This window comes from Eurytemora carolleeae, unplaced genomic scaffold (assembly GCF_000591075.1).
Source record: "Eurytemora carolleeae unplaced genomic scaffold, Eaff_2.0 scaffold602, whole genome shotgun sequence".
In the NCBI taxonomy this organism is placed as follows: Eukaryota; Metazoa; Arthropoda; class Copepoda; order Calanoida; family Temoridae; genus Eurytemora; species Eurytemora carolleeae.
Window position 1 is genome coordinate 85,116 of NW_019396510.1, and position 15,816 is coordinate 100,931.

The 15,816-nt window shown below is 33.0% G+C and overlaps 2 protein-coding genes across 5 annotated transcripts in view; one reads left to right on the top strand and one right to left on the bottom strand.

Annotated features, from left to right (window-relative positions):
- LOC111704607 (uncharacterized) lies at positions 1–4,376 on the top strand. Of its 4 annotated transcripts, none has more exons than XM_023476893.1 (6): positions 1–92; positions 483–532; positions 1,238–1,380; positions 1,999–2,094; positions 3,153–3,283; positions 4,249–4,376. In XM_023476893.1, exons 1-6 carry the CDS (start codon positions 46–48, stop codon positions 4,346–4,348), a joined length of 567 nt encoding a protein of 188 aa, XP_023332661.1. In that variant the 5' UTR covers positions 1–45; the 3' UTR covers positions 4,349–4,376. The 4 variants fall into 4 exon arrangements, with proteins under 4 accessions (XP_023332661.1, XP_023332662.1, XP_023332663.1 ...); XM_023476894.1 differs by having other exon boundaries at positions 3,221–3,283; XM_023476895.1 differs by having other exon boundaries at positions 3,224–3,283.
- A 1,524-nt stretch (positions 4,377–5,900) lies between these two features.
- LOC111704603 (arginine-glutamic acid dipeptide repeats protein) overlaps positions 5,901–15,816 on the bottom strand; it is a 10,041-nt gene continuing 125 nt past the window's right edge. Inside the window, exons 2-9 of the mRNA XM_023476888.1 lie at positions 15,741–15,793; positions 14,360–14,468; positions 13,992–14,036; positions 12,822–12,903; positions 11,082–11,179; positions 10,186–10,402; positions 9,158–10,113; positions 5,901–5,976 (exon numbers count right to left, since the gene is read on the bottom strand). Of these exons, the coding sequence (XP_023332656.1) occupies positions 5,923–5,976; positions 9,158–10,113; positions 10,186–10,402; positions 11,082–11,179; positions 12,822–12,903; positions 13,992–14,036; positions 14,360–14,468; positions 15,741–15,793 (1,614 nt within the window). The 3' untranslated portion in view covers positions 5,901–5,922. The remainder of the gene's footprint in view (positions 5,977–9,157; positions 10,114–10,185; positions 10,403–11,081; positions 11,180–12,821; positions 12,904–13,991; positions 14,037–14,359; positions 14,469–15,740; positions 15,794–15,816) is intronic.

A 15,816-nucleotide genomic window follows, 5' to 3' on the forward strand; every position in this document is an offset into this window, starting at 1 on the left:
TAATTGATTCTTGATAAGTATCTATACTGTATCAAACCTAGAAAAATGGATATTTCTGTGATTTTACTTTCACTTATTACAATGTGTTTAAGGTAAAAAAATGTTATTCCCGAAAAAAAATATAATTAGGCTCTCAAGTCAAAAATTTCTATTTTACATTTTATTCTTAAATTCGGAGACAATATTGGTTATCTCGAAATGTTCTCTGTAAGTTCGATATTCTGAAAAAATTGTTAAATTTTCTAACATTGCATAATATAATTTTAAATTTGTAAAACCCATACAAATGTGAAAAAGAAGACGACTTTCAGGCTTAAGTTTTGATTTTAAGTTGTCCAATGATTATAGAAACACAGTAAGTGCATAATGCACTCAGACGATTTGCCCTATAACAACATTGAATACAAAACAGGTTACTCAAATGTCGTTTTCCTTTTTCACAATTTTCGGGTTCTACTGTACCTAACCTAATTATTCTGCAGTTTATCAAGAAACTCAAATGATCCCCTCATTCTAACCGGAGAAATTATAGGTCAGAATTTTAACGTATAATGAGGTCCAGAAAATAGCTGAGTTATTGCCGTCTTCTTTTTATCTTATTGTCATTTTCTTTTTATCTAATTGTCGTCTTCTTTTTATCTTATTGTCGTCTTCTTTTTATCTTATTGTCGTCTTCTTTTTATCTTATTGTTGTATTCTTTTTATCTAATTGTCGGCCGATTTTTATCTTATTGTCGTCTTCTTTTAATATTATTGTCGTCTTCTTTTTATCTAATTGTCGTCTGATTTTTATCTTATTGTATTCTTCTTTGGTTTTATTGTCGTCTTCATTTTATCTAGTTGTCGTCTTCTTTTTATCTTATTGTCGTCGTCTTTTTATCTAATTGTCGTCTTCTTTTTATCTATTTGTCGTCTGATTTTTATCTTATTGTCGTCTTCTTTTTATCTTATTGTCGTCTTCTTTACATCTAATTTTCGTCTGCTTTTTATCTTATTGTCGTCATCTTTTTATCTTATTGTCGTCTTCTTTGGTCTTATTGTCGTCTTCTTTTATCTTTTGTCGCGCAGAATTTTGTAATTTGAAGCCGTGAGTACACAATTTCTAAGATTTATTTGTTGCATCAATTTTAAAACACAAAATAGTTAATCTTAATAAAGACAAGGTCAAATGTTGTTGGTTCTCACTGTATTAAAAGTATTTTTTTTGTTTAAAAATTAAAATACTGAAATTGTGCAGATGTTGAGAATTATACAATCATTGGACATCACAACTACATCAACGGAAGTAAAAACGAGATCCACGGTTATAAATCAGTCATTAAATCAGACTTCTCAATCATTCGGGGATCAAGAAACAAAATAGACGGAAGGTGTAACACGGTATATAAAGAAAGAGCAAATTTAATCTTGCGGCAAAAAAACTTAAAGCGGAAACAATTATAAACAACACTATTCAAATTCTAAAAATGAACTAATTCATAAATCATACATCAGTAGGGCAATCGATTATTCTTTTCTTAAAGATAAACAGTAAGAACCAGAAAACAACGGAAAAGAAAGACGACATTGCGACACTTAAGTGTATTTAATGTTGTTAAAAAGCAAATATATTTAATAGATACTTATTTAATTTTATCACGTGAAATGAGTCTATTTACTCTGATCAATTGCTGAGTCTCATGTTTATTGGACTATTTAAAGTCATACCTCGAGTCTAAAAGTCGTCTTCCTGGTTCAGAGTTTTCTGATGGTCAGCTGTTTATTAAAGAATATCTTAATTTTTTTCTCATAATTTTTCAACTACATTTCATCGGAATTTCGACATTTTCTAAAAAGTTTCTAGAGTTTGAAAAAATTTAAAAAATCTTTTTTTAATTGTATTAAAAACAACTATAATGACACATAGGAAAGTACTGTTGTGAATCAAGCTACTCTGTAAATAAAGGTTCAATTGAAATATGTCTGTATAGTCCCTTTAATCCAGAAAAACCTGTTTAGATTTTCGGAGATTTTAACGTAATACTCGGAGAACGGAACCTGGTGGCCGGAAGTAATAATAAGATATGTGGACTGGCAAATGGTGTCACTACTCAGGAATGATATGTCAGCTTTTAAACATTACTCTTTTATTCACAAAAGCGCTCCATTAAAATCTGAGCGTTTCTCCTGTTTTAGAATTCTATGCTTTATAAGTTTGCTTTCATCGGTTTTTACAACATTTTTTTTATGTCCAACGTAGGGTTTCGCGAAAAAATACGAAAACTCTAAGAAAACCATGCCTGCAACAATTAATAGCTCAAAAAAACTTGTGGAATTCTCTGCTCTTAGAGCTAAGCATCATAAGTTTTATTATATCATAATTAATAATTTCTCTTCCGTATTTTTTCGCGAGCGAACGGAATTCGAAAAAAGCGAAATTTTCGCTGATAACCCAAGTCCAAAGATATGTAGCAAAACGTTGTTTCGACACAAACGATTTTCAAAATTGTTTCTTATCTTATCTTAGGTTTAAGTAAAATTTGTATAATGTAATAAAAGCAAACTTACCAAGCATAACTTTGAAATAAATGATATCTCAGATTCAATTGTATAGCTTTTAAAAAGTCTAAAAACTTTGAATGTTTAAAACGGACCTTGTGCAGTCCCCAAATGATGCCCATCCGTATTCACATTAAGGGACGAAAATGTTTAAAATAGTTTTTTTCTAAACATTTGCTTTTCTTACACTATGCCAAAATTTGACACTGAGAGAAAATATTTTCCAAAAATGAGCCAAAAACAAACCAAAAACGAAAAAAAGAACTAAAAACGAACCAAATCGAACCAAAAACGAACCAAAACAAACCAAAAACAAACCAAAAACGAACCAAAAAAGAGCCGAAAACAACTGAAAACGAACAAAAAATCACACCAAAAACGAACCGAAAGCAGCCAAAAACAAACGTATTAAAACGGATATTTTTATGGTTTGGTTTCGTTTTAATAACCCTATAATGAGATACGTGTAATCTTAATGCAGCAGTTCTATAGTCGCATAAACCGAACCAGTATCATTTTTCAATAAACTATCATTTACATAGGCATAGAGAAAAATTTGTCATAGAGCTTATTTATGATGGAGATTTGTTTAAAGATACATTTGATTTTTTTAGGGTAAAAACAACCAGTTCATGGGTACACTTACTGTCGATAAGGGAATAAATACGACATTTGAAATCAGCAGCAATTGCTTGCTTCCGGCAGAATATCCCACACACATAAGAATATGCAAAAATCAACAGAGGTAGACAATTCATTGTATCAAAGACTATTATATTTTTCGAACACTCTGATAGAATTAGGCTTAGTATACAAGGTTCATGTTCACGTAGTCCTCCCACTGCCTTGGGATGAGAATAATGTCTTTCTCCTTGCTACAGAAATAATTGAAAAATTGTCAGAATTAAAGACTAGCAAACCTAGAAAACGACGTTATCTTCCGACCTTAACAATAATCAGATGAAGGTGTGAATCGGACATATCCCTCAGCAAATGGAGGGTCACTTGAAATTAAGTTTCAATAAAAAAATTGTTATTATCATTTTCATCCAGGGGCGTACGAGAGCAGTTGTGAAGGGGCACATTTTGCGCGCATTAGCGTGTTACCTTTTTTAATAATGTAAACAATTCGACCATATACACAGTACACACTTCCATGTTACAAGTGTTAATAAATTATTTATGGAACACACTTCCATATTACAAGTGTTGATAAATTATTTATGAAACACACTTCCATATTACAAGTGTTAATAAATTATTTATGTAATTTTCCCAAGTGGACTTATCACTCAGACACTCCCTTTCAATACTGTGGTGTAAGCTTCAATGGGTGAAAAATGGAGATGGAAACGATTCTTTAAAAATATCTATATTTTCATAGGAACGATACATATTGTTTTATAATCAGAGATATATTTACACTGAAGGCAGTATGGTTTAAAGCTTTTTTAATGAAACTTATTTAGTTAAGGGCAAAAATGAGATATTAAAGTATTTTTTTTTATATGGATGCCCCCCTCAAGGGGGGCAAGCGTGGGGAGAGGGGTGCCGCGGGGCCCGACCCCCACTCGTACGCCGGCCTGTTGAATTGAGGCAAAATCAATAAAACATACTTCAAACTTCGTTACTGCAAGGAATTATCTTTATTTAGGGGCAAATCGGGTTTTTCCCCGCTAAAACTTGATATTTTCAAATTTCTCTGTTTAGGACAATGCAAGAAGCGTTAAGAAGAAGTGGGGTTCCTGGGTTGCAAAATCTTTCTCTTCTATCTGAATTAATCCTTATAATATCAGTTCTTATTATATAAAAAAAATATAAGGAGTGCTAGCAAAACATGAAAGGGGGTATGGGCGGGTAAAACCAATAAAATTAGAAAAATCAGAAAAGTTTTGTTTGTAAAAATTTGATTAATTTAATAAAATTGGAATAATACCCAACTAGTCCACACCTTAACAAAGAAAGAACTGGGAAAATTATCATAATAAAGATATGTCCTAGTTAAAAGAGTTCAAATGTCTTTATGCTCCTTGTGTGAAGGGAGAAGTCCGATATTATCATTATCACTCGAAAGTCTAAAGCAAGCAGCAACTAATTTTCATTCTAAACCTTTGAAATTCAACTTTAAACTAGCCATGTCTGCAATGTTAATAAACAAACCCCTCAGACATGTTGACAGTACTTTCACACTTGCCACATCTCTTTATATCAAATGTACTGTTACCCGGATGAAAAAAGGTGTGGTCATTTGTGGTGCGAAAATGGTGTGGTGTGCCTTTCCTTACTCGTCAGTAGCTAGTATAAAGAGCTAAATATTTATATTTTCATTTTCCGCTAAAACCCTCAGGTAGATGTGAGGACGACATTGATCTATCTTGTATAATATATCTAGGCCCAACCCGAACCTTCAATCGTAGGAATCAATGTCCGATTTAAAACTATTACTGGTCAAAGGCCGAACATTCCAACTTACTCCATAGTTATAGTTCTCTTATTTGAAATTTTAAGTTTAATTTAATATCAAGAATTAAAAACTAGATTTTTGAGATCAAAGGTTTAACCCATCAGGTTGCAAAGATAAAGTGATTAAAAAGTTTGAGGCACAGTTTAATTTCCTTTGAAACTCTATGCGTTTTTTAAATTTTTAAATGAGCTAAATGAATTCCTTTATTAAAAACTTGATAAGCCTCTATAACAGTGTAAACACTTTAAGGCATGTTTTCCACGACCTGAAAAAATAGCAATGCGCCATAATTTCAATATTATGAATATAAAAAATCCACAAAAAAAAGTCTTTTTTCAAAATGAAAAATATTCAGATAATTGGAGGTGTTTTTTTTTCTATAAGCGGCCTCTGTTTGGGTTATTATTTAGTTGCCACAAAAACATGGTTATTTTGGGGATAATTTGGTAATCTTAAGTTTTTGTGTTCATGAAATTGAAATTTTACTGCAGATCAGATTCTGAATTTTACCTCCGTATTAAGAATTAAAAATTTAGTTACCATGATCACCGCTCATTAAAAAGTAAAGTGGAATTGATGTTAAATCATCCAAATTTGCCTTTTCATTTTTTGATATGGCATTTTTGACAAAAAAACAACAGTATTGAAGAATATTGATTTTAACATTTATTTAATAAATAAATAGATAAATAAATAAATTAACGACTAAGTGTGGTTAGCAGATTAATGCCCAAAAGTTACATAAAATGCCATTAATATTCATTAATATTCATTAATATTCTCATTTAATTATAACTTAATGTGGTAAGGAATTGAAGAGAAAATGTGGTGTACGAAAAACATGGCAATTATAGGGTGTTACAAATTTTTGAAAATTAAAGGAAAGGAGGGGGGGGGNTCTCATACACGGAGGCAGTTGTTTAGCCCCTCCATACACTGTAAGATCGGGGCAGGCGTGGTGCTCCATAGAATTCCTGAAAAAAATATAAAATTATAAATCGACATTACTTCCGTTTTTATCCCAAATCTTGTCTAAACAAATGCAAAATACAATTAACCTTTTTATCATTATCATTTTTAATTATCATTGCATGCCTCATTTTTAATGCTTGTTTGTATGATACGACAGTTAATAATTTCAAGTATAAATGTCTGAACCTAAAATCCAATTAATTTTTGCGTTAAAAACACAAGCATTTTAATTTCTTAATTTCTTGTTTCTTATTACTGTTTAAAACCTTATTTCAATTTATTTACATTTTTCACTTCCCTTTAAAATATTCTTTTTGAAATTAATAAATGTGTCGTATGTTTTAAACAACAAACTATCCAACTTAAACAGTACTCTGTTACACAGCTGTACTTAATAAATAAATACATGTACTTTACATGTACATGTACATCTTTATTCAAAAATTGAAATGTTGTAATATTTAATTGTTAAAACAAACATCAATGAAATAAAAATTTAAATCTTAAAAAATAAAATTTTTTAATCATCATGAGTTTCCAACCAAAATGCAAATATTATTCTACTGCACGAATAAAGTAATCAATCTTTCAAAAGTTGTGAATGTAATTATTATCAAATAGTTTGAATTACGAGGAGTTCCGTGAAAACAATTCCTCGCGTGGGAAGCACATGGTTTATCATGTGTTTTCATTCTCGAGCTTTTGCCAAACCTTGCACCCGCACTAGAGCTGAGCATCGTTTTTATCCGTTTTTCAAATGTTGAAGATTTTTGGCCTTCAGGAGGTTTCACAAAAATCAATGTCTCTCTCACGTGGATTTAACGGTTCTGTCAATATTCCAGAAAGCTGTGACTTTCGATCACAATTTGACCTATTAAACAAAATTTGTAAGCCTTTTTCCTTTTCTACTTTTTTGTCGGTAATGCATGTTGAATGAAAATGTATAGAATAAACAAATCCGTAAAGTAAAAGATTGTTGAATTATAGACAAAAACACGTTTGATTTCAAATAGAACAAACCGAATGCTGCTCACTCTGGTTAGTCCGGGGTGCTCTGTTTTGGTTTTACAAAATTTTTAAAAGAACATTTCCACAAAAGTTAAACCTGAAAGAAGCAAAATAAAATATTCGTTAATGCACAATAGGAGCAATGGATTTACCACAAACTCATATTTTCTAGTGCCTGTATCTTTGCAACCCATGGATGTAGTAGACCTTAGATATTTCAAGCTATGAATTCTGTTAGAATAAATATTCTAAGTTTAAAATATCAATGGTTTCCACCTTCAGGTTGCCAAGATCTGAGTCTTGTGGCAAAGACTCAGATCCTTTGAGGGATTATATTTTTGAACTGTTCAAATTTTTGTAGAGTCTCCATACGTCTAAAGATTCAGAATAGTTGAAAAACAAATAAAACAATGCTTAGCTCTAATGTGCACGGAGTATGCCGGCTGTATATCATCGGCTTGCATTGATTTATAAACTCGTGCACCGCATATTATCTCATTATTTTCAAATCGTGGTTTGTTTGAATGCTAAAAAATCGGTTCATGGCAAAATATGCACAATCAAACTTCTTAAATTTTGCATTTTGTTTGGTAGCATCGTCAACTTGTCAAAAGTATGAATGTCTTTTTAAACTATTCACTGACTGGTAGAGAGCTTAGACTGCTTGAAAATATGTCTATATATATGAAAGGATATATAAATTTTATTTTTTAATTTAGCATTGCTTCAAATTATTTATGATATAGTTTGTGATTTATCAACACGCCATCAGCATATGTTTTAACTTTACACTTCAGGCACCAGGTTTCAAAATTCTGATAAGAGAGTTGTGAACTGCAAATTTTAATGGGTGAGTATAGCGTGAGTAGTAAACTGCAAATGAGCAGTAAACTGCAAATTCTAATTCGTCAGTATAGCGTGAGTAGTATACTGCAAATTAGCGGTAAACTGCAAATTCTGATGCGTAGTATATAGAGTGAGTAGTAAAATGCAAAAGAGTAACGTGAGTAGTAAACTACAAATTCTGATACGGGAGTATAGCGTGAGTAGTAAACTGCAAATTCTGACGCGTAGTATAGAGTGAGTAGTAAAATGCAAGAGTAACGTGAGTAGTGAACTGTAAATTCTGATACGTGAGTATAGTGTGAGTAGTAAACTGAAAATTCTGATGCGTGAGTATAACGTAAGTAGTAAACTGCAAATGAGTAGTAAACTGTGAATTCTGATGCGTGAGTATAGCGTAAGTAGTAAACTGCAAATTCTGATGCGTGAGTATAGCGTAAGTAGTAAACTGCAAATGAGTAGTAAACTGCAAATTCTGATGCGTGAGTAATAGCGTAAGTAGTAAACTGCAAATTCTGATGCGTGAGTATAACGTAAGTAGTAAACTACAAATGAGTAGTAAACTGCAAATTCTGATGGATGAGTATAGCGTAAGTAGTAAACGACAAATGAGTAGTAAACTGCAAATTCTGATGCATAAGTATAGCGTAAGTAGTAAACTACAAATGAGTAGTAAACTGCAAATTCTGATGCGTGAGTATAGCGTAAGTAGTAAACTACAAATGAGTAGTAAACTGCAAATTCTGATGCGTGAGTATAGCGTAACTACAAATGAAAAAATTATTTAAATCTGTTAAGGCTCTTTTATAAACCTTCGAATTATTTGTTCGTACAATAGGCTTAAACATATTCAAAATTATTTTATTAATCGATTTTTTTCCAAATTGCATTTTAAGAAATTCCACAGGCCACACCGGGAACTTTAGCTAGTATCCAATAAATGAATTTTATGAAACTTTTTAGTTTGATCATTGAATCTAGTAAAGAATAAGGATGTAACAAATTGATATATGAAAATGTCCTTTTGTATGTTTATACAATTTTTTCTCGCCGTAGCTTACTTGTTTATGTTTATTGTTAAAACTATTTTTCGTAAATACATTGTTATTAGTTACCCTCAAAGAAGAAGACTTGAGAGACAACCTAACAAGCCTTATAGTTAGTCTCTTTCTTTAAACTAAAGGTTCCCTACACATGCAAGTTTTTTTTTCTTTGGCAAAAATTCAATAATATACCTAAAAGACTTTATTCAAGGCATTAACCTCAGTTCAACCATCCCATTTTATATTTGGTTGTCATTAAATTCTCATTCATTGTGGTCCTGTAGCTTACCTGAGGACGGCTGGGCTGTTGGCGACCAGGTTGATCTACCGGTGGAAGAAGAGGTGCTTGCCCAGGCTGAATACGAGGAGAAGATGGACCTGGACGCCCTGGTTGTGTCTGAGGAACAAATGAACCTTGTTGAGTTGGTCTTCCCTGAGTCCCAGAGGGACCTTGGCGACCTGGTTGTCCTTGAGGGCCGGAGGAACCTTGTTGGTTAGGTCTTTGAGGAGAAGGGTTCCCTTGAATGGTTGGGAGTTGTCTACTGGGCTGACCTACTTGAGTAGAAGGAAATGAACCTGCAGGTTTTCCATAGGTTGTGTCTGGTATTTGACCACTTGGTTGCCCCTGCGATCTGGATGGAAGGTTGCCAGGCTGAGTTTTAGCAGGAGATATAGGCGAAGGTATGGGAAGAGCATCATTATCATAATCTTCCTCTGGACCACCAACTGGAGCTCCGTAAAAACTCTGAGGGGCTTCGACACCTGGTGCTTTTTGCTCGGTAAAAACATTAAGGACTGGCGTATTTATGGTATCTTCATTATCTCTAGGTTCTGCATTATTAGGTGTAGGAAGCTCATTGGAAATATCTTCTACAGCAACAATTTCTGTCTCATAGTCTTCAATCTCTAAATTAGGACGATTTGTTTCAATATCAGGCTGAGCATTGGAAGGATTTCTATCTTCGGAGTTGGGTAGAGTATTTGAAGGGTCTTCAGATTTTAAGTCAAACTGGGTAAACGTAGGATCATCTGAGCCTCCACTTTGTATATTGTCAACTTCAGCAGGTGTGGTAGTTTCTTCAGCTAAGCCAGGTAAAGATGGGATTGTGGTTGCTGCCGGAGTGAAATCAGCAGAAGGCGTGTTATCTGCTGGTGTTGCCACTCTTGCTGGAATATCACTTGGTCTGTTCCTTGCATCTATTCCCAGAGGTTCTCCTAGAGCATTTCCCTCATCATAGGAATCTCCTGAGATAAGACACAATTACAACATGCAAGACAAAATCAAGCGCTAATGCTATTCAAAATAATTTGTTTTACCTGGCGTGGGTTCTGATTCATCCAAACACCATTTTGTTAAAAGAGGCTTTTTCCCTGCCTTAGGGTTTGTAAACTTCAAGTGACAGGATTCCTTTGGCACAATAGTACATTCATGTTCTGGAGTAAGACGAGGTACAAGTTTTGTTGTAAACCTGCAGATCTTGCTCGGGTTTAGATCACAGACCTCTTCAGGAGTGTCCACAAGAGCTGTGATAACCTTTAATTCACATTTATTAAGAGTTAAATCTAAAAACAGACATATAAAATATGTCTAAAACTTGCATGGTCCGATGGAACAAGCATTTTTTTTATATCTCTATAAGGGACTGTGTAGAAATTTCAAGTGATCCTCCATGCAATGATAGCAATGCTTAAGATTCCCAAAAGTGTCATTAAAAGCTTTGTAGGATAAAGTATAAATTAGATATGAATGTTTATTTTCAACAAAAGTGACTTGGGCAATGCGCATTTCTATGGCAGAAAAAGATTTAGAAGTTATCAAAATCAAATACTTTTAAACCTAGAAAAACTGCAAAATTGTTCGCATTATTGAGTAAATAAATGTTTTAAGGGTGCCTTTGTAAATCGGGCATTGCCTTCTTTGCGTGGATGCCGATGGTCATTTGAAATTACGCTTACAGTTTCTTTAAGTCCATAGACTTCAACCAATGAGATATCTGCTCATGAGAAGCATAGACTTCTACCAATGAGATATCTGCTCATGAAAAGCATAGACTTCAACCAAAGGGATATCTGCTCATGAAAAGCATAGACAAATCAGAAATCAACAATTCAGCTCTTGGCGAATGGGAGCTCTCATAAGTACAAGTCAGCTGTTTGTCCCAAATATAAAGCTTTCATCATAAATATTGAGTCCGACATCTCGACTAACTCACCTTGTTATGACATTCTTCTGCTCCTTCCTCATAAACACATCCCTTACCGCAGATCTCTACTGGAAGCTTCTCACACTGAGAATCACCAACAAACTTACCTATCATAACAACAGATTAAAAACCCATATTGACGCATCATAACAACAGATTAAAAACCCATATTGACGCATCATAACAACAGATTAAAAACCCATATTGACGCATCATAAACCAGATTAAAAACCCATATTGACGCATCATAAACCAGATTAAAAACCCATATTGACGCATCATAACAACAAATTAAAAACCCATTTTGACGCAATATTTCAGTTGTAGGTTTAGATAAGTATCAGTTGTTTTAAATGATTTTTTTTATGTTATTGACTTCTTGCAGAGTTTAACCTCCCGTAGCCTGTCTTAGCCACAAATCTTGGCTCATCTTATAACATGCGACGCTTCAAAAAATAATATTTTTAAAGTGTATATCGCAAAAAATTACGCTGGCACATTAGAAAAAATGTGACAATGTCTAATAATTTATCTTTATAGATGTTGATAATTACGTTTTTATTACAATATTCCATATCCTTCACAGTGTTTTAATTTAAAGAAAGAACAATGACGACAATCATTCTGCTTTAAGTTGGTTATAATTGTTTTTCCTTCTATTTTAATTTCAAATTGGAAAAGTTGTAACTGTATGTTTTTCTATTTTAATTTTTATTTTATTTTTTTTTTAATTTATATAAATATTTCTACTTGTGTCAAGTCAACAGAAGATGGAATTCAGATTAAATTTAATCCAACACAAGAATGGATTCATTCATGAGAATGTATCCATGCATCAACTAATCACGTGTTCCATATTTGGAGATTTATTGAGCGGAGAGCAGTCTTGCATGATTCTCAATTGTAAACCATGCTTGGATCTAAATCCAGGAAATGTTCAGGCTAGAGGGGTAGAGACGCTCAGTGTGCAAAATAAGATTGGACACAAAAATTACAATTTTGAGGGATTCATGATAATTTATAACCTTATGTAACCTTTATCAAATTTAAACCCTAGACTGGAGAGTCTGAATCTAGCTATGTATTGTATAGATCTAAAGTTGAGGGAAATGGAGGGTTACTTTCAATTACAGGGTGTCCCAAAAAGCATGGGAATTAAAGGACAACTTCTATATCGTCTTTGTTATATGAGTGATTATTTCGTAAACATGATATCACAGTTAAAACATTTAACGCCGTAAACTGCTAGTCACAGTCTACTATGCAACTTTTTACTTTCAAAATAGACAGAGAGATATCAGGAAATTTGTCCAGATTCCAGATAACTAAAACTCAACAAAACTATTGAAATGTTTAATATCTCCGTCAATTTTTAAGAACAGAGGAGGTATACCTTATTTTGAAAAGCTCAGTTATAAAATTTCTTTATTTTTCTGATGCAATTTATCATTTATCAATCATTGGAAATGAAGGACAACATTCAAGTCGTTTTTCAATTCCCATGTTTATTGGGACACCCTATACGTCAACGCGGTCCGTTTAACGTTTAATCCCCTTTAATCCTTACGGGTGTACCAGGTTGCTCTTCTATATATTTAGTTGTGCACAACCAGTTTAATCCTCCATGGTTTACCAGAATGCTCTTCTATATATTTAGTTGTTCACAACCAGTTTAATCCTCCCTGGTATACCTGGTTGCCTTTCTATATATTTAGTTGTGCACAACCAGTTTAATCCTCCATGGTATACCTGGTTGCTTTTCTATATATTTAGTTGTGCAGGAGGATTCATAAATAGTTCTACACTCTTCAGGTCCCTGTCCGTTGCAAACCTATACAAAAAATAAATAAAAAGAAATTAAATTGAAAATAAAGGAAAAACATTGTATTTATCCTAAATCTATCCTAGAAGTAATTGAACTGCGTGAAATAAGTTAACAAAGTTCTCTTGCACGCTGGCTTAAATAAAATAAAATTGATTTATTTTAGTTTACGTATTTTATTTTCAACTTTACCATATATTACAGGCAGACTTAAATTTGAAAATAGTGGTTCAACTTAGTCTACATAGTTCAACTACTTGTCCTATACATGCCAGCTCAAATTCAAGAAAAGTGGTTCAAACGAAGCTTGCAATTATGTAATAAATACAGTGGCAGATCCCAAAGCAACCTGGATTCATTACGTTGTACATTGTCTAACTGAGCTTATCAGTAACTACGCAAATCTTGTATTGCGATTAAGCAAACCTAGATATGTCTATAAATAACTATGTCCAACCTATATATGATTTGCTTAACTATGTTTGTATATAACAACGCAAAACTTGTAAATACCTCTATTAAACTTAATCTGTAACCAAGAACTCATAATACACTCAGTTGGAATAGACTTTGATTATAGTGAGAGAAGTAATCATTCCTCATTTAGCAAGTAAGTTGATAAGATCATGTATGTGTTTGACATTAATAGTTTACGAGATTGTGTCTGTATTTGACATTGATAGCTTATGAAATCGTGCCCATGTTTGGCATTGATAGTTTATGAGATTGTGTCCGTTGTTTGGCATTGATAATTTATGAGTTGGTGTCCGTGTTTGACATTGTTAGCTTATGAGATTGTGCCCCTTTTTGGCATTGAAAGAGATCGTATCCATGTTGACATTGATAGATTATGAGATCATGCCCATGTTTGGCATTGATAGTTTACGAGATCGTGTCCATGTTGACATTGATAGCTATGAGATTGCATATGTGTTGAAATTGATCGTGAAGAGGTGTTTAACTGATTAGCATGACCAACAAGAGGGATTTAGTTTTACTTGGATTGATACGGGTCTGAGAGACTCTTATAGAGTAGGGCATTTACTACACTTATTGCTCTATTCGTTCCCCAGTTTATTGTATAATTGAAAATTCACCTTCTCAATTGGTTTGTAACACTTCTCTACCGTCTCATTCACAGCCTGGGTGAACACGACAAATTCATAATAAAAAACTTTATAAGTTAAAAGGTTTAAACAGTTTTTTTTCTCTTCCGACTTTGTCTCGTTGTTTTCAAATATTTGCTCCTGTTTCCAAATGATTTGCTCCTGTTTCCCAAACATTTTCTCCCGTGTCCTAATAATTTGTTCCATATCCTAAAGATATTCTCCCGTGTCCCAATAATTTGCTCCATATCATAAAGATATTCTCCTGTTTCCCAATAATTTGCTCCTGTTTTGCATTGGTTTTTCCCTGTAATCTAATACTTTTCTCCAGTTAAAAAAAAAATTTTGTTCATGTTTTCCTGTTGTTTGAATGATATTTGACATTTCTTCTGAAATGTTTCCTCACATAATTGCTCCTGGGTCGGGGTAAATTTTGTCACGTAGGTGTAATGGCACTGCTCTGTTTGCCTTAAAAAATCAATAAATCATTAATTTTTAATTCATAGATAATATTTTATACAGAATGACAATTTAAGGAAAAGCTACTTCAAACGATTAACAATTATTTATTACTACTTTACAGGGAAGTTCAGGGAATTTTACTTTACCAAAGGGTTCCCAAGACCTATTTAGCGCAGCGAAGGATGTTTTGGATTTTTAAATTCTCAAAAAATTGTATCGTCTTTTGAGATGAAATGCGCGATTTTTTAAAAAAACATCGCAGAGCGGGTCGTGATATAACTAATTGTCCCAAGGGACGTAAAGTAACTTATAACGTCCCTCTTTTGCATTTGGGGAATCATGGGTAGATAATGTTGGCAAAAAGGCGGTATTTATAAATCAGATACTGTTTATAAGGATGAAACAATATCTCTAAATATATTAAATATTTTTAAGTTTGTTTTTTAACTGTTCTAAGTTGACTTATTTTTTAATGGAGTACGATTTGTTTAAATTCCTCAGTTTTATTTGGACACCCAGGAGAATGTTACAAATGAACTTGATATACAAAATACATACTTCTGTAGTTGTAATATTACAATACGATATCTTGAAATCTGCGACAGTAAGCTGATTTATATAAACCTATACGTACGTGTGTTATTTATATATTTGAGTGTAGCATAGTTTAAAGATCATGACACAATCATAGAAGCCTAAGCACGCATACATTCTACTCCCAATATGGTAAATACAGGGGAGTAAAAAAGAAAAATAGCTTAAATAATAGCTGGTATCTAGCCAGGTTACATTTGTTGCATTAAACGTGCTGGGTCTACTCTACACCCGGTAGTCCAGACTGGACGGTACGACTGAATGCATATACTATAGTGTACCGGCTAGCAGAGTGGACGGGTGGGGAGGGGCTATAGTGGAAAGCACAGAAGTGAAAATTAAAAAATGTTTTCTAATCATCCAGGAAAAGCATTTATTTCTTGTTTACAGAAACCATACAGAAACCAGTCTACAAATGGGAACACTCCTGTATGCCGAGTCCATTAGCGCCAGATCCAATCAGGGTTCAGTCATGTGTTTGTTGTCTATTCTGAACCAATAGAAATAGTATCTCATTATCCAATTAGAGATATGAATCCTTCAATCGGTGCGATCAGTAAATGGAAATATTTACTTCTACTGAAACTATAGTGAGGAAAGCTAATAATTTTCGTTTCTTATGTATTTTAGATACAAATTACAAAATGAAATAAATTAATAAATAATATTTAAAGGAAATCATACTTATGAGTACACTCTAATATTGGAGATTTATCAATTGTATCAACTTCAACCTCCTGGGGGGGAAATATAATCAAAA